Genomic DNA, 20,614 nt, shown 5'->3' with positions numbered 1-20,614 from the left:
TTCACCTGAACAAACCGTCTTCAGAGCTGTTGTCATCCGTTTTGTTGCAGACATCATGTCAATCCCGGGGCCTCTTCCAGAGAGCACTCTGAAGCTGCTCAGCCAGCTGGCACCAAACACCTTCGCAGATACCGCAGCTCTCGCAGCTGCCGGGCTGTTGTCCGCTGCTTATGTCTTGCGCGGATACACATGGGATAAGCCCGATCCGTACAACTACATTTGGTACGAGAAGCCCCAGCAGGGAGCTGGCGGCAACGCTGCAAAGAAGTCCAAGAACATCGCTGAGAGGCTAGAAGAGCTCGTAAGCACATCTGATCATCCCATGTCACCAACTTCGCTAATGGTTCCCCGCAGGGCAAAGATGTAGTCGTCTTCTGGGGCTCGCAGTCTGGCACTGCTGAGGGCTTCGCCAACCGTCTGGCCAGAGAGCTCCATCAGCGATTCCACCTCGAGACCATGTCCGCCGACCTCTCAGACTACGATGCCGACACGATCGCACAAATCCCCCAGACCAAGCTTGCCATCTTTATTCTTTCAACTTATGGCGAGGGAGACCCCAGTGACAACGCCGGCATGTTCTGGGATTGGATCACCAAGCTTCAGGACAAGCCCTTGACCTCCCTCCGCTATGCAGCCTTCGGCTTGGGAAACAGCAACTACAGATACTACAACAGAGTCGTCGATGTCGTCGACAAGGCTCTTGAGGATACAGGTGCATCGCGTCTCGCGCCGGTCGGACGTGCCGACGACGCCGAGGGCGCCACCGAGGAAGATTTCCTCTCATGGAAGGACGATCTCTACAAGGTCTTCCGTGAGACTCTCAAACTCACGGAACACGAGGTGAAGCACGAGCCTTCATTATCAGTTGTCGAGGATGAGTCGCTGGAGATTCAAGATCTGCACATTGGCGAACCAGTACATCTCATTGAGGGGTCTGGAAAGTCTACGGCAAACTCTGCTATCAAAGCTCTCAAGATCAAGAACGCCTACGACTTGTTCTCGTCTCCAGGACGCAGCTGTCTTCACTTGGACCTTGAGCTGGACAGCGGCTCACAACTCACCTACAAGACTGGCGATCATCTCGCTGTTTGGCCCATCAACCCCGACCAAGAAGTTGACCGCCTTCTCAACGTCCTCGGCCTCTCAGAACGCCGCAGTGTCCCCATCAGCATCAATGCTCTGGACGCTGCCGTCAAAGTCAGAATTCCCACTCCTACCAACGTCGAGACGCTGTTCAGGTACTACCTTGAGATTTGCGCCGCCGTTCCAAGAGACACTGTCCGCGGTCTTGCTCAGTTCGCTCCTTCGGCTGCTGCAAAGGAGCTCCTTCTGAACCTCGGTAGAGACAAGGACAACTACGCCGGCTTCCTTGCCTCCAACCACCTCACCATCGGCAAGCTTCTTGAGCTCGCCCTCAAATCGGATGAGACCCAGGCCTCAGCAACGTGGTCTGGTATCCCCTTGTCATACCTTATCGAGAATCTACACCGATCTCAGCCCCGCTACTACTCCATCTCTTCCTCTAGCATTGTTTCTCCCAAAGCCCCTAGCATTACTGTCGCTGTTTCTGATACCCCACTATCTGCATCTCCTACCACTGCCATTCCTGGCTTGACAACAAACTACCTCCAAGCCCTTTCAACTTCACTTCAAGAGTCCCAAGCGACTCAGCAGACGGAGGGTCTCAGCTATGCTCTCACTGGTCCATCAAACGCTCTCGAAGGTGGGCTTGTCTACGCCCACATCCGCCGTTCCAAGTTCAAGCTTCCCATGTTGTCATCACACCCCTTGATCATGGTCGCTGCTGGTACCGGTCTCGCTCCCTTCCGCGGTTTCATCGCCGAGCGCCTCCGTCTACAGTCCATCGGCAAGGATGTTGGCCAAATGCTGCTCTTCTTTGGATGCCACAAGCCTGATGAGGACTACATCTACCGCGAGGAGCTTGAGCAGATGGAGAAGGATCTCGGCGGCAAGTTGAAGATTGTCACCGCCTTCTCAAGACAGCAAGGTACCAAGAAGACCTATGTTCAGGATAAGGTCCGGGAGTTAGGCAAGGATGTTTCCGAATTGTTGGCAGATGGTGCCAGCTTGTACATGTGCGGCAGAGCAAGCATGGCGAGAGAGGTTGGCAAGACGCTTGGTGATGTGATGAAAGCAGACAAGGGCTGGGATGATTTGCAGGTCAAGGACTGGAGCGAGGCATTGAAGCGCAACCGCAAGTGGCAAGAGGATGTCTGGGGATAGATAGCATGGCATCAGAATGAGTCTACGACCCTAGGATATGGTGTATGGTTTGGGTTTGGCGAAGGTAGCGTTTGTATGGTTTACGAAATAGATTCAGAGCGGCTCTCTTGCATCTACCAACAGATCCTATTTCCTTAAGTGATATCATTTTCTAAAACGCTGAGTTACCACACAGACTGTTCGTGAGGCTGTAACAGGGATTTGGGTTCTCAATATACCGAAGTTATTGGTGTGGTGAAGCTCTTGGACTGGTCTGTTTGGCAGTAGGTGGTTCCTCTGCTTCCTGCAAGACTTCAAGCAAACCCAACCGCAACAACGTACCCGACTGTCTGGTCTCTCATCCCAAGATAGCGTAGGCTCTTGAACTTCACTTGCTCAAATCGGAAATTATCTCCTTGGGCTAGGCCATAAAGTGTGTGCATGGCTTTGTCAGGAAGTCCAAGGCTCCGCCAGACCGGGATGAGGGTCTGGACATCCGCCGACGTGACATCTTGCCAATCATTCATGAGCACCATTTCTGCGTGGGGGTTGGCTGGACGGGCATTCACGATATCCAATTCTCAGCGACGGAGTTGCGGCAAGTCATGGCGTTTCACTGCTACTCGGATTCAGTCCCCTTCAAGTGGAAACACCAATATCGCAAGAACGTCAACATGCAGAATAAGATGGAGACGGAAAAGCACCAACTACCCACATCTTCATAACCCGCGGGTTCCTGCTGGTGTCTAGCCCGGGCTCATCCCGAAACATGACAGGGCTTAGATCGGACTGGACGAAGACCCCTTGTGCGTGCATCATGATGTCTCGCGTATGCATTTTGACAGAGCCGCAGATTCACATCAACTGTCAAGTTGAACAGTGATCATTCCCAGCCATCTAGTTGGTCGCATGGGTGGCCGCGTGAAAGGAAATGGAGCTGATTTGGTGTGGGCGAATAAGCTTTATCCTTGTTCTGTTCTGAGTCCCGCGGGTTACTCTACCCCTTTTGGCAGGTAATCCCACATGCAAGTCCCTGACTCGTTGAAGGCTCCTCGTTTTGACCAGGATCTCCACGTTCATCCCGCTCACTTTTCTTGGGGAGAGACTCATCTGCCGCCGCCTCTGATCCGCGGGCTAAACAAAATTCCTTCTGTTCACGGCAGTCACAAGACTGCGGGCTCCAATCGGAGCCGCGAAATTGATAATGTCAGTGGAAGATGTATCCTCCCCCAGTGTGGGGGAATATCTGGGGCAAACTCTGATGCATGCAAAATCTGGGGCAGGCGGACGCCATCCCAACCGCTTGGTCCACCGTCCTGTCTATTCTCGTATCTAGTGTAATCAGCGCTGTTCCCATCGGCTGCACAGTTGCGTATCGTTTCCTTCATTGTTTGCGATGACATCATTCTTCTCTGAAGTTGCCGAGACCCATGTACGGGCCCATAGGGCGTGTTCTGTGCTGTAACCGACGGAAAGTCTTCGAAACCTCTCGCAATGATTCCGCGTCGTCGTTGGAACTCCTCTGGTATTCTTAGTACCATATCGTCTTGCAATTCAAGGGGCAAACATACGGAAAGATGCCGACATAACATCGCTGATACCGATGGGCTGGCCTCCCTTTCATACGGAAAATCAATACCATGTTTTCGACATCTCCACGCTGATTACAGTAAGGCGCTTGCTGATAGACGAATCTGCCAAGGCGTTGCGTCTCAGACGAACGAATAACAGATGCGGCGGGCTTTTAGTACTACTTTAGGCATGGCTTAGTATGGGTTCCCCCGCGTATCCCGGACGCGGAAGCACCCCAGACAACCCACCCCCGCATTTAATTCAGCTACGCTACTCAGCAACGCTCAGGTGTTGGGGAAACGAGATGAGGGGGCTACTGGTTGTGTTGCGCGGTGTTTGAGGAACCAAGGTAACTTCGCCCGGGCTTTCTCTAGAACCCTGCTCCAACATGCCGGATGTAACGAGGATTCCGTCTGGTTCTGTAAAGGCACGGATGAGGGGATTCAAGTTGGCAGGGCGCGTGTGTTGTCTACCCATACAACGAACTCATTCGAGTAATAAAACCCCGCGACCCACCTTGGCGCGCTCTTGATGGACTAGGGGTGTAGTAGTCTCATGGGGAGAGAGGCATTGACTCAAATTCTATATAAGCATGTGTGTGGTCGCCTTCGTCCGATGATGGTTCGAGCTTCTAATCTAGCAACTGGCCTCAGCCTCAATACCGAACCCCACGGCAATAATCCTTCTCCCTACATCCGCCTCTTGCAACGTCTTTCTTGTGAGGCTAGTCAGCACACTCCTCGGACAAGATGTCGCAAACAACCCCCGACGCCGACAGCAAGAACCTGTCGAGAGAAGTGTCTCTCGATAAGGTAAAAGTCGACGGAGTTGCGAAGCACGTCGAGCAATCTGACGGCGTACAAGTCCCCAGCTATGATGATTCCATCGAGGATACTGAGCCGTCCAGAGCTGTATGGCTTATCACCTTCACTGTGGCGATGGGTGGTTTTCTGTTCGGTAAGTTCTAGCTCCTATGCTGCTGATACGCAGCGCGAAAGTTTCCATGGAACGCGCGGGCCCTAATCTTGACTTTAACAGGATACGATACCGGTGTGATTTCGGCCGTCCTGGTCAGTCTCAAGTCGGACCTCGGACACGAACTATCGACCTCGGAGCAAGAGCTTGTGACATCCATCACCTCCGGCGGCGCCCTGATTGGGGCCATCATCGCCGGTCTTCCTGCCGACAGATACGGACGCAAGCTCGGTATCTACATCGGATGCGTTCTCTTTCTTATCGGCTCAATCATCCAAGCCGCGGCTTTCTCGCTGGCCCAGATGACAGTCGGTCGCTTCATTGTTGGATTGGGTGTTGGATCTGCCGCCATGATCATCGTAGGTTTCTCGAACCCCAAGCCTGACACATTTGATACTGAGGCCTCGAGACTAGCCTCTTTATATCGGCGAGCTGGCCCCTGCCAGACACCGCGGCCGCATGATTGCCTTCGATAATATGAGTGTGACTCTTGGTCAACTTATCTCTTATGCTCTTGGAGCCGGCTTCACTGAGGTTGCCCACGGATGGCGCTACATGGTTGCCGTTGGTGGTCTGCCGCCTATCGCCCTTGCTTTGCTGCTACCGTGGTGCCCCGAGTCACCGCGACAGCTTATTTCCCACGGCAAGGTTGAAGAGGCTACCCGAGTCATCAGACGCGTCTATCCCCATGCCACGGAGGAACAGGTTCAGGCGAAGATGGGACACATGACCTGGGCTGTTGAGGTTGAGGCACAGGCTACGTCTACTTCCCTGTGGCACCGCTTCAAGGAGCTTCACACTGTTCCCTCCAACCTGCGCGCTCTGATTTGCGCTTGCGCTATCATGGCCAGTAAGAATACCCGTTTCAACGTTGAAAGGATGAAACTGACAATGATAGTCTCTCAACTCGGCGGCTTCAATACTTTGATGTACTACAGCGGCGTTCTCTTCGGACTCGTTGGCTTCGATAAGCCAGTCGCCGTCTCCATCGTCGTCGGCGCAACCAACTTTATCTTTTCCTTGGTCAACTTGTTGGTTATCGATCGACTTGGCAGACGCCGTATTCTCATTTTCACTGTCATGGGAATGGTGAGTTTCCTAAGCACTAATCCTTTCGACACAATACTGACTCATCCTAGTCCATTAGCATGGCCGTCGCTGCAATCGCATTCCACTGGATCCCAGTCTCACCCGACCTCAAGTTGCAAGCCACCTCGGTAAACTGGGCGGGTATCCTCGTCCTCGTCACCATCATCGTCTACGTGGCCTGCTTCGCCGGTGGAGTTGCAACCATTGCCTGGGTCGGCACTGAGCTGTTGCCTCTTGAGGTCCGCGCCCTCGGCACCATGATGAACACCGTCACCTGCTGGGGCTGCAATATCATCATCGCTTCGACATTCTTGTCTATGATGAAGGGTCTGACGCCTAGCGGTGCTTTCGGCTTCTATGCAGGTATCTGCTTCTTTGGCTGGGTCTTTGTCATCTTCTGCTATCCGGAGGCAAACGGCTTGCCGCTTGAGGAGGTTCGCCAGATTTTCTCCACTGGATTTGGCGTCAAGAAGGCGAATGAGTTGCAGAAGATGCGCAAGATGACTGGGGGATCGGCTTGAAACTATTGAGAGACCAATTTGTCTCTACAGATAGCACTTTATAGCGTTGATAAATCAAGAAGCATGATCAAATTGTAATCTAGGACTCTAGGTGATTGAACCGGATATGTCTAGTTGCTGAAGTAGACCGATCACTTGCCCACATATGAGCTTACAGGAGGTCCTAGGTAGCTTTCCTTCACTCCTCCTAAGTCAACCGCTATCTTCTCCAAGATTAGGTTCGAATGTCTCAACTGAATCTTGATGGTGTGTTTCCCAGGACCCAAATTGAATTTGCTCAAGTTGTGAGTTCGTAACCAATTGCAATCCTGGACTGCATGGAACCATCCTTCGGGATGATCTGCGCGATCTTCCTTTTCTAAGAGCGGCCACATTCCACCGGACTCCTCGTCAACTTGGAAATGGTATGCCATCGTGTCTTCGGGGTCAAAATCCAAATTCATGTTGAAATACAACTGCAGCGTCGGGCTCGTGGCTTGTGAGAAGACATAAAAGGTATAACTGAGATGTTCCTTGGGTATCTTCATCATATCGATAACAGAAACTGCTCCATTCGCGGTTCTACCGCAGTCCGGCAGCAGTCTGTACTCAGGTGGATGATAATGCGAAGCTGGGATGGAAACGCATCCGTCGCTTTCGACGAACCCGCCACTGAACGTCTTCGGAACTCGTCTGCCAGTGATTGGAAGGTGAACCTGTTCGAAGTCGCCTTCTTGGGATTGAATGTCAATCAGAACTTCCTGGTCGAAATCGTCCGGCACCTTCTCCCAGTCAACGGCAATCCAGATGCGTACGTCGTCGCCATCAGGAACAAGCGTGCCCTCGGTGGTAGAGAGCTGAACCCACGGAACCGGGGAGGACGCTATCCAATGTATGACTTGGTTCCCTCTTGTGAAGATATCAAACCACCTCTTTGATGGCCCATATCGGCTCATGGGACCTAAAGTGACTCCGGGCACCAGGTCTCGTCGGCTGGGATGCGTTCGGTCAGATTCTTCGTTCGTTCTTCCTGGGCGAACGCCCGCATGGCCTTCGACGGCAACTCCCATTTGGCCGACGATTGGGTTGGAGTTCTGCCGACGCTGGACATAACACAGGCCACTGATCATATCACGCGACGGCGCGTGCCAGGTATCGCCGAAGCCGTAATGCGTCTGGCTCATGATGTGGTTCCACTTTCCGCCAAGCAATGAATGGAACTCTTCACTGAGAGTGTAGTCATCGTCAAAGAGGTCGAGGACCTCACGAGCTAGTTTGTTTGCAGTGTTGCGTCTTTGGCGAGCATACAGCTGGTTTCTTCCTAGAGTGACCTGGAGTTTGGTGAAGATTTGGGATGCTTTGACAGGATGCAGGACTGTCTCGAATATTGCCGCCTTCTGGTATTCCGGTGCGCGGTCGTGGATTGCTTGGGCCGAGTCGAGGAGCGAGTCCCATCGGTTAACGACACTTTCTGCCTCGCCATAGTGCATCATGGAGAATGTAGTCGGCTCAATGTGTTCATGCCTTCGCAGTGCGGCTAGTCTGTCGTACCGATGCCATATGTCTGCGATCTCCGTTGCCAGGCCTGAACCAAAGTTGGATTCAGCCATGGACGTGTAGAATTTGACGAAATTTTCTGCTTCGATGGATTTGATGTCCCAAGCCAGCGCCATTGCAAAGGTGAGTGGGACTTCCATAGGTTTAATGTCGCCCACGTTGAAGACCCAAATCTGCTTTGCGTTGCGCCGATGCGCCTCCTGTAGTTGGTGCCACGTTTTCCCCTATTTTCACACGTCAGATCAAGTTGGCTCTACGTTCTGAAGATCACTGGCGCTCACCAAGGAGTTGCTGTTGATCCACTTGTAGCTGCGTGGAGTCCCTACGTATTCGAAGTGGTAGTATATCTATGCCCGGTAAGTAACTTATCACAGCGAAAACTTGTTTCTTTTGACTTACACCTGCGCCTCCCGTTCTACTCATTTCTTTCTTCGTCGGGAGACGTCTTATGCTTCCAAAGTTGTCGTCCGCAAATAGAAGAGTCACATCATCAGGTACATCAATCGTTCCACTCTCATACTGGTCTTGTACCTCCTTGTACAAGGCCAGAAGCTCTGTAGAAAACCTTCGGGTTAGCTTTCATCCCAATCTTTGACTTGATCATGAACGTACGGGGAACCGCATCCTCCCTGCCATGGACCTCCTTGATGACGGCTCTCTGAGTCTTAATCACGTCGCGGACCACAGCCGCTGGGTCATCCGTCTTCATCCCTTTGTCATACTCTCCACGCATTCCAATCGTAAAGTAAGACTCGATGCCCTTCGCTCTCTTAACTCCTTCCTCGAAGAACTCGGTAATCTTCTTCTTGTTTGTCAGCCAGTTCCAGCTTCCGTCTGGGTTATCCGCAAACCACTCGTTCGTGGCCCGCTGCATGGGCTCATGATGCGAGGTTGAGACGGCGATGCCATAGTCATTCGCAACTTTGGCATTTTCGGAGTCATCCGTGAAGAAGCTTGCACCAGGATTGGGGTACCCGGGCCACATTGCGGGCCACATGAAGTTCGCCTGCAAGTGTTAGCAGTTGAGCATGTCTCGTTCAACAGTGTTTATGAACCTTCAGTCTTAGCAGTAACTCAAACACATTTTTGTAGAACTCCGAGTTGTAGCCTCCAAAGTTGTCTCTAGCCCATCCTGTGAGGGCGGGAGCTTCATCGTTGATGAAAATGCCACGAAACCGCACGCTGGGCTCTCCATTGTGCGTAGGCTCAGGGAGGGCGTATATCTCCTCGTGGTGTTTGGGAGGCACATCTGCCCAGAAGTACCAGCTACCATCTTGTCAGTAAATGTTCGAGTACTCTTACATTCAACTTACGGTGACACCCCGATCTGCTCAGACAACGTGTAAGAACCAAATATCGCTCCGCGCTTGTCGCTCCCTGCAATCACAAGCGCCTTTCTGCATCCCGGAAAGGGGTCGGTGACAGGGGCTGTCAGGAATGACTCCCACTTTCCGCGAATTTGGCCGAAGTCGAGCTTTCCATCCTTCTCCAACCGTTGGAGCAGACGACTCGACTCGATGCATCCAATGAGAATGCCCACGTCCGCGCCAGTGTCAGCATCGACTTCGTGTTCCTTGGACACGAGCAAAGGCTTCGGGTCAGACTTTGTGACGCGGCCAAAGTCGTTGGCAAGATTCTGTGCCGCAATGTGAATGCCGATGGGGTCTGATTCGTCAACCACGATGGTTGCACCGACCAGATTGAAGAGCTCGTCGCCCTCTGAGCGCGAGAACGCTACGATGGGCTGCTCGAACATGATGCTGTTGACTCACACGCTGCTCGCACTGATACTACGGCTCTCTGGTCACATTTGCTACAACGACAGATTGTTCCCCTCAAAATACCTGGGCGCCGGTGTCTCCCGGCCCGAAGTCGGTAGCCCGCCAAGGCCGATCTCTATTCAGGCGCCTCAGCCGGAGTGAAAACCGGGTCTCTCGACAGGAGGATCAGCTAACTGACTTGAGTTCCCCAATGGGGACGACAGAAGCTTCTCCGCACGACAGGCCACGCTCACGGGGTGACCTGGTTGGCCAAGATGGACATCCCGATAGCCGGCCCGGACTCCTCCCCCGCACATCACCCCGGTCCATCCCCGCCTCCGCATCAGCACGCTTGGGCCTCTGCCTCCAGCTTTGTTCACGGTAAATATGACCGGCCGGCCAAACATAGCCGAGGCGTCTGGGTTCGTTTGGCGAGGTGTCGCAGCGTCGACGGGAACTGGTCTGGTTTAGGTGTAGCGGTCGGTGCAATGGCTGCAAATGGCCGCGTGTGCTTAGATGGTCGCGTGGATGGTCCTGAGGGTTGCTGTGCTGGAAGACACCCCGGCGCTCCCAAGCTTTCGGGACGTATGTCTCTGTTGATCTGGGCCAAGGTTTGTGCCGGCTTACTTAAAAGCTTGGGGTGCGCCTCAAATCTTCTTCCGACCTCTTGATGATGCTTGGTCCCTCTTCCTAGTTGTAAGGGCAGACTACACCTCACCCATCTTTCGAGCAATATTTCTACACGGTCCAGTCCATGATGGGCAACAAGGACGATGTGAACGAGGCGCCTGAGGTGGTGGAAGACGCAGGCGAGACGAAGCAGCAGACTAACTACGCCTTGGTCGACCGAGAAGTTGCCCAATATGCCAGCGAGGGCATCGTCGACATCGACGAAGCGACCAACAAGAGATTGAAGAGAATGATTGACAAGAGGGTCTTGGCGGTGATGATCTTCACGTACTTCATGCAGTCTTTAGATAAGGGAACGATGTCGTTCGCGTCCATCATGGGCATCATCGACGACACAAACTTGAAGGGGCAAGAGGTATGTCAATGACCTGGTTGTGATTAGGGCTCTGCTGATGGATCTTAGTACGCCTGGCTGACGACGATCATCTACATCGTCATCCTCTGTGTGGAATACCCAGTATGTGTGATAACACAGTTCATTGACGAACTGAAAGCTGATCAAAGTTAGGAAAACTACATTATTCAAAAGATTCCGATCGCGAAGTGGCTTGCTTTCAACATCATCATGTGGGGAGTAACTCTTAGTCTGCACGCAGCCTGTCACAATTTCGTCGGTCTTGTAATTGTCCGTGGCTTTTTGGGCGCGTTTGAGGCCGTCTGCCAGCCCAGCTTCGTGCTGTTGACATCCATGTGGTACAAGCGTGAAGAGCAGGCGACCACCGCAATTCTTTGGTACGTACGCATGCGCTATATCGAGTTGTCTAGTACACTAAGACAAGAGCAGGTACATGATGAACGGTCTCCAACAAATCATTGGCGGACTTTTGGCTTTCGCCTTCTCCTTCATCTCACACTCCTCGCCAATCAAGTCATGGCAAGCTCTCTTCATGAGTTATGGCATCATCACTGTCTTCTGGGGCCTCTTCGTCCTGTGGTGGATGCCTGACTCGCCCATGAAGGCGCACTGCTTCAGTGAGGAGGACAAGAAGCTCATGGTAGAGCGGGTTTGTTCCAATCGGACCGGTCTTCAGAACCGTAAATACCGCAAAGAGCAGGTCTGGGAGGCTTTCAAGGATCCTCAAGGTCAGTCAGCATGCGACGTCTCGCCTTCCATCAGCTGACGCTTGTAGTCTATGGATTTGCTCTGATTCAGCTTCTCACCACTCTTCCCTCTGGCGGATTGGGTGCCTTTGCCAATATCATCATCAAGGTAAACCACATCCAACCGAAACCTCCCTGATGCGGTCTCTAATCGTTCACCAGAGCTTCGGCTACACTACCTGGCAGACTCAGCTTCTCCAGAGCGTAACGGGCATCCTGCAGATCATCACGATGGTAACGGCCGCTTGGATCGACCGACGCTACAAGCAGACAATCCTCGCCATGATGGCTGCCGTTGCACCCACCATCGCAGGCACCGTCGTCCTTCTCACGGTCCCGTTCGAACCCAGCAAGAAGGTCGGCCTGTTGTTTGCCTATTATATCATGATCTCTTTCTGGGCCTGCAGCGGCCTCGCTCTTTCGCTCGTTACACGTAACGTCGCCGGCCAAACCAAGAAGGGCGTCGTCATTTGCAGCAACTTCGTTTTCTGGGCTGCTGGCAACTCCATTGGGCCTCAGGTGTTCCGCTCGCAAGATGCGCCTCGCTACTTTCTAGCCCTGGCTATTATCATTGGCTGCTTTTCTCTGCTAGAAGTTACGCTGTTTGCTCTGCGCACGTACTACGTATGGCAGAATAAGTCGCGCGAGGCCAAGATCGTGCGAGGAGAAGCGGTTGCGGATGTTGCCCATGCGCATGCTTTCGAGGACATCACCGACAAGGTACGATGCCATGTATAATTTTTCTCATCGTGGTAATATAATGCTAACTCAGCCCAGGAAAACGTCAACTTCAGATACAACTACTAGAGAGAGTCTTTGCCAGCCCCGCTGGATGAACGCAACGCTTGTCTGCAAGGAGCGCGCTTGGGAGGATGCCAGGTCACTAGTAAACATTGCGTATGAGCCCGGTGAGATATGTAAATATTGCAGCGTGGAGTGGATATGAGATATTGATACCCAATGAGCACCTGCGTACATGCATGACTGAGGATCTCGAATCGAGCCAAAATGAGCAGACAATTCTCGTGCACTGCTACGCCTCCAGGCTCTGACTATGACCCGAACATCGCTTAAGACCATCACATGATAATAACGGCAAAAGAACGCTCTTCAGGGTGGACCCTGAAGCCATTGGGCGCAACGTTGCAATTTGCCAGACCCAGGTTTCCCCTCACCAGCCCCGGACAACATTTCTAGTACCCCAGACCCCACGAAATCCACTCCCCTAACGGGCGAAATTTGTGGGTTGACCGCCTTGTTCATGTTACGAGAGGGGCATATGCGAGGGTCTCGCACCCAAGCCATTAATGACGGTGGAGGAACCATGCTGGACTAATCGTTTCTGGTGGATGACGCGTGTTGCATGTTTGCTCACAGTGCTCAGCTGGCCGCCAGCCTCCAAATTTGGTATCCCAGTAAGCATATCCCGGCTAGTACGAGCAAAAGATGCCATGGGCTCGACACGATGGATTGCGTGGGGGGTCGTCGGCACCGAACTCCCCAGCCAGTCGGGATTGACACCCGGTGATTGCCGGCCGGATATCGGTTGTTGGTGCGGAGAAGAGGCCGATGGAGGGGTTCACTCCGACGAAAGGCACAGATAACGTGAACTTTTAGGCGTCGATAGTATACATTCTCAAGTTTTGTGCCTTCAATCTTGCCAGGAAGAGTCGCTATTCGAAACTTAGGGATACTCTACTCTGCGGCCACTCAATATGTGTGGACATGGGACTTCCTATGGCCACCAGCCGGCCTCCTCAACAAGTTCATACCCTTTGAGGGCACCAGCTCCGGTAGGCAAGAGAGTGAATAAGCTTTACCGAGACCGAACGGCCAACTTTTATTCTCCGGGACAATGGGAGAAGGTCAATCTGCTTTCGTACGGCCCCATTCACTGATCTCGACTCTGGCCGATCTGACTAACAATATTCCAATAGGATGCTGCATCTGGCAGTATGCTCTCAGCCGCCAAACCTCCAACTCTCGGTTTGGGACAGCCCTGGCACAAGCCGGCCGTCATTCTCGGAAGCCACAGCTCAGACGAACGAGTTCCGCAAGACCCAAATTGGGGAATCATTCGGCCCTTCATGGTCGACCCACTGGTTTCGTGTTGAGATCACGATACCCGAAGAGATGCGCCAGATGGAGCACCTCGAGCTACACTGGGACTGCAGCAACGAGGCCACCGTCTGGACGGCCCAGGGCGAGCCCCTCCAGGGGCTGACTGGCCGTGGCGAACGCATCGAGTGGGCCATCCCGGAGGCGTTCAAAGACGGCGAGATGCACACCGTATTTATCGAGATGGCGTGCAACGGCATGTTTGGAAACGCGGCCGGCGATCCCATCTTCAAGAACAACGCCAACGGCAACGCGATCCAGCCGCCGGATCCGAACAAGTACTTTGTCCTCGCTAAGGCGGAGATCGTCGCCGTGGACGTGCAGGCGCGGAAGCTGCACACGGATATCGAGGTGATTCACCAGGCTGCGCAGGAGTTTCCCGAAGACTCATGGGAGCAGCGTGAAGCTTTGAACATTGCGACGCGGATTACCAACACTTTCAGAGCCGGTGATCGGGAGTCGATTTTGAAGAGTCGGAGGATTGCTGAAGAGTACCTCGGCCCTGACACCAATTCGGGCAAGGTGTTTTCTGTGCGCAGCGAAAAGGTGCCTGATGTCTTTGCTGTTGGGCATTGTCATATTGATACCTGCTGGCTGTGGCCGTGGGAGGAGACGAAGCGCAAAGTTGTTCGGTCATGGTCGAATCAGTGCGATTTAATGGATCGGTACCCTGAACTGAAGTTTGCTTGCTCTCAAGCTCAGCAAGTGAGTCATTCGCTCCTTGGCCTTCGAAACTCGCTGCTAATGCCAGCGAATTAGTTCAAATGGCTGAAGGAGGGCTACCCGTATGCCTGGGAACGAGTGAAAGCCAAGGTCAAGGAGGGCCAGTTTCTACCCATTGGAGGTTGCTGGATCGAGCATGACACAAATATGCCGAGCGGCGAATCCCTTGTTCGACAGTTTCTCTACGGTCAAAGGTTCTTTGAGAGCAACTTCGGGTTCCGGTCAACTACTTGCTGGCTACCCGACACATTCGGCCAGTCGAGTCAGATCCCTCAACTCTGTCGGCAAGCAGGGATGAACAGGTTCTTGACGCAAAAGATTTGCTTCAACAACATGAATGAGTTCCCTCATACGTCCTTCAACTGGTAAGGGAAGCTTTACCCCAAAGGATTTCATAGGGTCTTTGCTGATCTAAGTAATACAGGGTTGCTCTTGATGGAAGTCAAGTCATCTGCCACATGCCGCCCGCAAAGACTTACTGTGCCGATGCAACGTTTGACAACATCAAAAAGAGTATGACGCAGCATAGGACACTAGATCAGGATCACACTTCTCTCCTGGCAGTTAGTACCCTATCGATTCTAAATGTGTGCATCGTTCGTTGATCGCCGATTGACATTCTTCCAGTTTGGAAAAGGTGATGGCGGTGGCGGCCCTACCTGGCAGCAGATTGAGAGACTTCGGAGACTGAGAGGCCTCGCCGACACCACCGGGCTTCTCCCCCGAGTTCATCTCGGAGGCACCCCTGACGACTTCTTCGATAAGCTGGAAGAGAAGGCGCACACGCTTCCAACCTGGCATGGGGAGCTGTACTTTGAGCTTCATCGTGGCACTTACACGACCCAAGCCGCTACGAAGAACAACAACAGACGAGCTGAGTTCCTCCTTAGGGATCTCGAGTTTCTTGCCACGATTACCTCCATCCATGATCCCTTGTACAAGTATCCTAAGAAGGAACTCGATGAGATGTGGGAAGGCGTTCTACTCTGCCAATTCCACGACTGTCTTCCTGGAACTGCGATTGGGATGTGCTATGACGACTCGGACAAGGTATGCCCTACAGACCCAGACATACGAAATTGAACTTACACGCGTCAAGATCTACTCAAACGTTTTCCAAATTCGCGACACCCTTCTCCAAGATATATACAGCACTCTGAGTGTATTCGAGGGACCCGAGCCAAGGTTTGCTGACGATGAGCAACTCGCTCTCAACACCTTGGCGTGGCCCCGCAAAGAGGTACTTTTCGCTAGCAACGGGTCGGTTGTCATCGCCGAAGGTAATGGGACCTTCCTCTCTATCCAAGATACCCCAACAGTCACAGCCAAGAAGTTAGTGACCGTGGAGGAAATTTCCGAAGGCGTCTTCAAAATGCAGAACTCCCGCTTCTCGGTGACCGTCGAGCAAGGGTGCATAACTTCCTTGTACGATTACAGCACCAAGCGCCAGGTTCTCGCAGGAAAGGCGAACCAGTTCGTCATTTTCGATGATAAACCCATCTACTGGCAGGCCTGGGACGTGGAGGTTTTCCATCTCGAAACTCGGGAAGAGCTACACGGGTCCACCACTTCGATTCTTGAAGACGGCCCTCTGAAGGTCAGCGTTGTCACGGAGACGAAGATCAGCGACGTCAGCTCTATCAAGACCACCATCAGCCTCAGTGCTCCTTTTGATGAGCCTTTTGATGAGGAAGCCAGCCCGTCGTATGTGGAGTGCACTGCGGAAGTTGACTGGCATGAGACGATGAAGTTCCTGAAGGTCGAGTTCCCGGTGGATGTTCGGCACCATGAGGCATCGTACGATACCCAGTACGGTGTCATCCGGCGGCCAACTCACTATAACACCTCGTAAGTATCCGTTACCTTGAATCCCTTCTTTGCGGTTAGCTGACACTCTGGGACTCAGCTGGGACATGGCCAAGTTTGAGGTGTGCAGCCACAAGTACGCGGATCTCTCGGAATACGGCTACGGCGTCTCGATCCTCAATGACAGCAAGTACGGCTTTGCCACAGTCGGCAACACTATGCGGCTTTCGCTCCTGCGCTCCGCCAAGGCCCCCGACGACCAGGCCGATATGGGCAAGCACACCATCCGATGGGCCATCCTGCCTCACCAAGGCCCTCTTGGGCCGGATACGGTCAGAGCTGCCTTTAACTTCAACAACCCCTTGAAGCTGATGTGGATGTCCGCGGACTCGCCGTTGAGGGAGTTTCCAATCGTATTGGATGGTGACAAGAACCTTGTCCTCGACACTATCAAGCGTGGAGAAGATGATGAAGACGTCAGCAACGGCGAATTGCCGGTGCGGTCGGGTAAGAGCGTCATTGTTCGAATCTATGAGAGCCTTGGTGGGCGCGGACGAGCGACGGTGCAGGCGAGGTGGAAGTTGCAGAGTGTGCACAAGACGAATCTCCTTGAGGACGACGAAGCAGATGTTCCCTTGGTTGATGGCAAGTTTGAGGTTGACCTTGGTCCCTTCCAGTTGCAGACATTCAGATTGGTTCTGGCCGGATAGGAGGGTAGAGAGGGTTCGAAGCGCGGGAATGGGCTTTTTATTTTCCTCTTAGAGACAAGTAGATCGATTGACTTTGAAGTTCGCAGCGAGAGTGAAGGAATGCTCCCGTCGAAAAGTGCGCTAAATTCAGTGATGAATTATGCTGCCCTCGCAGGTGCTCTATGTAAAGCAATCTAATTACCTGCGCGACACATCTGTCGCTATCTCGGCGCCCTTTGCCGTATTTGCATCTTCGTCGGTGTTGGTGCGCTCGTTAGCATTGGTGTGTTCAACGGTGTCAGTGTATTCGTCTGAATAGGAACCTTCATTGATATTGCCAGCAAGAGTTCCGTTTCGTCTTCCTCTCCTCTCGAGAAAAGCAATCAACAAGATAACTGGCACGGTCAGCGCCCCCGTCACCAAGCTGGCAATGTACCCCTTTTGGTAGTTTGGCGCGTCGGTCACGGGATAAAAGATAAGAGGCCACCACGTCTAAGCCCAGTCAGTGAATGGAACCAAACATCACCCATCTTGAGGCGAACGTACCACAAATGCAAAATCGAATGAGTTCATGAAGCCTGTCGTGATTGCTCGGAGTTGCAGATCGTGGGCCGTGAGATCAGCCATCCACGAGTACCAGAGCGCTTGCGGCGCGTACGTCGTGCCCATGAGGTAGAAGGCGAAAAAGTAGCCCGCGTCTGGCGGGTCTGAGATCAAGATGGCGCTGCTGACGATGAAAGTGAAGCCTATGCACAGGGACGCCTGCCAGCGAGAGCGAAGCTTGTCAGATACTGCGCAGTAGATGAACGTTGCGATGATGCCTGTTGCGTAGATTGCTGTCGGGTAGTTGTTCTGTTGGATGACGCCGTATCCGCGAGAGGCCATCCAGAGGGGCATCACATTGTTTTGTATCGCTTGGACACTGAGCGAGTAGACTGTTCTTGCTTATTAGCATCAACTCGGGGGCCGGCTATGTTGAGAGGAGGCGTACGCATGAACACGGTTGGGAGCAGCCAGAATTGCCAGCTGAGAAGAACACGCCGAAAAATGCTCAAGTCCCATTCTTTGGTCTTGGTCCGGCCGAGGCGGGTAACTGCGAGGTCCCTCTCTTCGGGAGATAGGAACCTGGCGGAGCGGTGTTCTGGCAGATCGGGAATCGCGAACCAGCCTGCCCTCACGTCAGTCTTCCGCTTGTCTGTCGCTATGGAGGAGGGGTCACTCACCAAATACGGCGAAGGGGATTGTAACACATGAAACCACCACGAAAATGAGCCGCCATGGAGCGATCGGGCCGTTGGAGAGAGAAGCCAAAAGACCGGCCTGGATCCAGCCTCCCGCCATATTGCCGAGGTTGCCAAAAGCGCAGAAGACGGCTGCGCGGGTAGCAAGCTCGGATTGCTTATACCACGATCCGTAGATGAAATGCGCACCCACACTAAGATGTTATGTGAGCATATGCAGAGTGTATTTCACGAGCGTCAAAGGCGGACTTACTATGCAATGGCAGAAAAGGCGCCTTCAAACCCATTGAGAATGAAGACTTGATAGACGTGAGTCGCTCGGAAAGTGACCAGCGTGAGCACGCTCCAAACGGTGTTGGCGGCGACAAACACGTATCGCGGTTTGACGATGGTCAAGATTGAGGTTGATGGGATCTGGAACACGGCGTAGGTGACGAGATAGATTGTGTGCATGTAGTTGAAGTCCTGAGACAGAGTCAGGATGGAACCGGACCAACCGGTGTTTGGTGTTTCATGGAAGACAACTCACTTTCCCTTGGAAGTTCAGATCTTCCTTCATGCCGCTGATGTAGGCGGTGCTGTAGCTGGCGCGATTGATGCCGAACAGGAACCACACCACGGAGAAGTAGATGAGCACGGTGAAGTCGAGCTTGATGAGCAGCGAGCGCTCGACCGACGGCGGGCCCCAGAGGGCCGTCTTGATTCTGGACGCCATATCGGAGGCTGCTACCGGACGTCGTGGTGGCAGTAATGAAGAGGAAGAGGAGGCGGCGGCAAGCAGAGGCGACGCCTCTGAGACTGTGATATCTGCCATTCTGGTTTTGTACTGCGCTTGCGCACCACCCTTGCCTGCAGTGCAAGGTTCCACAGGCGCGCGATGTCGTCTTGAAGGGTTGCAGATTTCGCCATCGACTCGGAGACGATCAATGAGTGCAATACCGCGGCGGGCGGGCGGGAATCGGGATTTAGGTCGGCTAAGCACTAAAACACGCTGCGGAGTCGTTGCGACAGCTCACCTAAGCAACTGGAATCGTGCCGCTTACCCCGAATTGCGCGAGCTTATGGCGGCGCGGGGTTTGGCCACATTCGGTAGGTAGCACGACATAAGGCCCTTTGTTGGCGTAGATAAAGAAAATCTGACCAGTCGTTTGTTTGTCTGCGAGACTCGGTCTTCTCTGTTCTTATCAGTGATTGAGGAACTCCCTATGAGTTTAGCGCTTTTCAGGGGGGTCTCTATCCATCAAGTCGATGAGTACGCAACTACGTGCTTCGTGGGTTTATTTCCGTGTAAGCATGAATCTGTTGATAGTTCTGTCTCTTTCCAAAAAGAAACTTCAGCCCATGAAATGACCATACCTTTCTGATCAGTATATTTTCATTTCTTATGGTTCCAATTCCTCGCAAAATACCTTACGCACATTTTGTTGCTCGTCATACATGATTTTTATCAACACTAGGCACAACAGTGTCATTTCCACGACACAAAACCTCTCCCCCTCTCTTCCCCAGGTTACAGTGAACCCATGCTCGTCGTTGATGAAGCCAGTCTGTGAACTGAAGCGGCTCGCCCCAGTCCCGCTCCCAATCACCCGCAAAGAATTCCACCTGCTCTAGAGACTGCCCGCCGTGCTCTCGCAAGAAACGCGCCAGCTCTCGAGCGGTCGTAGAGTTCAGCAAAGGTTGTGCAAACTCCTCAATGGTCTCTCCCCGGCCGTCCCAGTAGTCGTCGTTCTTCTGCCGCCGATATTCGCTCGCCATCTCAAAGTAGACTGTCAGCTTTGAAAGGGTGCCTGGACTGCTCTTCATAAGAGTCGCCATATCATCCAAGGGCCAACTTGTGTTGTGGCGGTTCAAGTCTATGGTGAGAGCTTTCAGACGCGGTGCGAGGTGTCCCATGTCTCGCAAGATCGGCATTGGTAAGAGAGGACGAGGGCGGTAGAGAGTTTCTGCGCTCCTCCATTCCAGCTCGGTGAGACTGCTTCCGTGGTGCTCGAGGATCAGTCTTAGCGTTTTTTCAGAATATTGAGGCTCGATCCAGGTCAACTGGTTGAGCGAGCCAGCCGGTATGGCCAAGATGAAGTCGAGCATGTCCGGGCCTTCGACAGACAAGGATCGTAAGCTTGGTAATTTGGGAGCGAGGAGCTTCGCGATCAAGTCGGTAGAGCTATCCCGGCATGAATCGCACCTGATTGACAGGCTCTGAAGTTGAGAAAAGTCCATGGCTTCGAGCCACAACTCCAGATTCGTCTTTGCCCTCTGATCTCGCGGAAGGAGACGCCACTTTAGGAACTTGTAGGCATTCCTCGACGTGATCCACTGTAGCGTGTGATCCCATCCGTAAAGTGAGATATAGTTCGATTCAGAGTCGCCAAAGTTGTAGCCATCAAGGGAGAGGTCCTGTATTGCTGATACATACTTCGTGCCGCCTGCTGGGTCCAAGGGCAAACTCCATCGCTCCGGAAAACCGACGCAGCCTAAAAGCGCGAATCGCAGGTCAAGGCTTGTGATTTCCGGGCAGGTCTCGAGAAGGGAATGAATCTGGTATATGCTTCTTGATCTGCGGTCAGATA

At 53.0% G+C, this 20,614-nt stretch overlaps 6 protein-coding genes across 6 annotated transcripts; 4 read left to right on the top strand and 2 right to left on the bottom strand.

The window, feature by feature from the left end:
• Window positions 1–55: 55 nt before the first annotated feature.
• Window positions 56–2,244, top strand: COL26b_011816 (uncharacterized protein; the record flags this gene model as incomplete). Its single annotated transcript, XM_053184471.1, has 2 exons — window positions 56–301; window positions 355–2,244. The coding sequence occupies 2 exons, from the start codon at window positions 56–58 to the stop codon at window positions 2,242–2,244; spliced, it is 2,136 nt and encodes a 711-aa protein (XP_053031590.1).
• A 2,300-nt stretch (window positions 2,245–4,544) lies between these two features.
• COL26b_011815 (uncharacterized protein) lies at window positions 4,545–6,380 on the top strand (the record flags this gene model as incomplete). Its single annotated transcript, XM_053184470.1, has 5 exons — window positions 4,545–4,752; window positions 4,834–5,129; window positions 5,185–5,620; window positions 5,669–5,859; window positions 5,910–6,380. The coding sequence occupies 5 exons, from the start codon at window positions 4,545–4,547 to the stop codon at window positions 6,378–6,380; spliced, it is 1,602 nt and encodes a 533-aa protein (XP_053031589.1).
• Window positions 6,381–7,280: 900 nt separating this feature from the next.
• COL26b_011814 (uncharacterized protein) lies at window positions 7,281–9,672 on the bottom strand (the record flags this gene model as incomplete). The annotated part of the gene is made up of 7 exons (XM_053184469.1): window positions 7,281–7,352; window positions 7,400–8,116; window positions 8,198–8,263; window positions 8,316–8,470; window positions 8,529–8,922; window positions 8,972–9,182; window positions 9,230–9,672. The coding sequence occupies 7 exons, from the start codon at window positions 9,670–9,672 to the stop codon at window positions 7,281–7,283; spliced, it is 2,058 nt and encodes a 685-aa protein (XP_053031588.1).
• A 761-nt stretch (window positions 9,673–10,433) lies between these two features.
• Window positions 10,434–12,274, top strand: COL26b_011813 (uncharacterized protein; the record flags this gene model as incomplete). The annotated part of the gene is made up of 6 exons (XM_053184468.1): window positions 10,434–10,721; window positions 10,875–11,098; window positions 11,151–11,449; window positions 11,497–11,576; window positions 11,630–12,187; window positions 12,245–12,274. 6 exons carry the CDS (start codon window positions 10,434–10,436, stop codon window positions 12,272–12,274), a joined length of 1,479 nt encoding a protein of 492 aa, XP_053031587.1.
• A 1,326-nt stretch (window positions 12,275–13,600) lies between these two features.
• Window positions 13,601–16,824, top strand: COL26b_011812 (uncharacterized protein; the record flags this gene model as incomplete). The annotated part of the gene is given in 6 exon segments (XM_053184467.1): window positions 13,601–14,290; window positions 14,345–14,673; window positions 14,733–14,871; window positions 14,936–15,358; window positions 15,372–16,156; window positions 16,215–16,824. The coding sequence occupies 6 exon segments, from the start codon at window positions 13,601–13,603 to the stop codon at window positions 16,822–16,824; spliced, it is 2,976 nt and encodes a 991-aa protein (XP_053031586.1).
• A 177-nt stretch (window positions 16,825–17,001) lies between these two features.
• Window positions 17,002–18,759, bottom strand: COL26b_011811 (uncharacterized protein; the record flags this gene model as incomplete). The annotated part of the gene is made up of 6 exons (XM_053184466.1): window positions 17,002–17,295; window positions 17,350–17,738; window positions 17,795–17,971; window positions 18,027–18,238; window positions 18,298–18,509; window positions 18,574–18,759. The coding sequence occupies 6 exons, from the start codon at window positions 18,757–18,759 to the stop codon at window positions 17,002–17,004; spliced, it is 1,470 nt and encodes a 489-aa protein (XP_053031585.1).
• Window positions 18,760–20,614: the final 1,855 nt, after the last annotated feature.

This window comes from Colletotrichum chrysophilum (genome assembly GCF_026319265.1).
Source record: "Colletotrichum chrysophilum strain AFK26 chromosome Unknown scaffold_152, whole genome shotgun sequence".
In the NCBI taxonomy this organism is placed as follows: domain Eukaryota; kingdom Fungi; phylum Ascomycota; class Sordariomycetes; order Glomerellales; family Glomerellaceae; genus Colletotrichum; species Colletotrichum chrysophilum.
The sequence above is the reverse complement of the archived record's forward strand: the minus strand, read 5'-3'. Positions and strand labels throughout refer to the sequence as shown.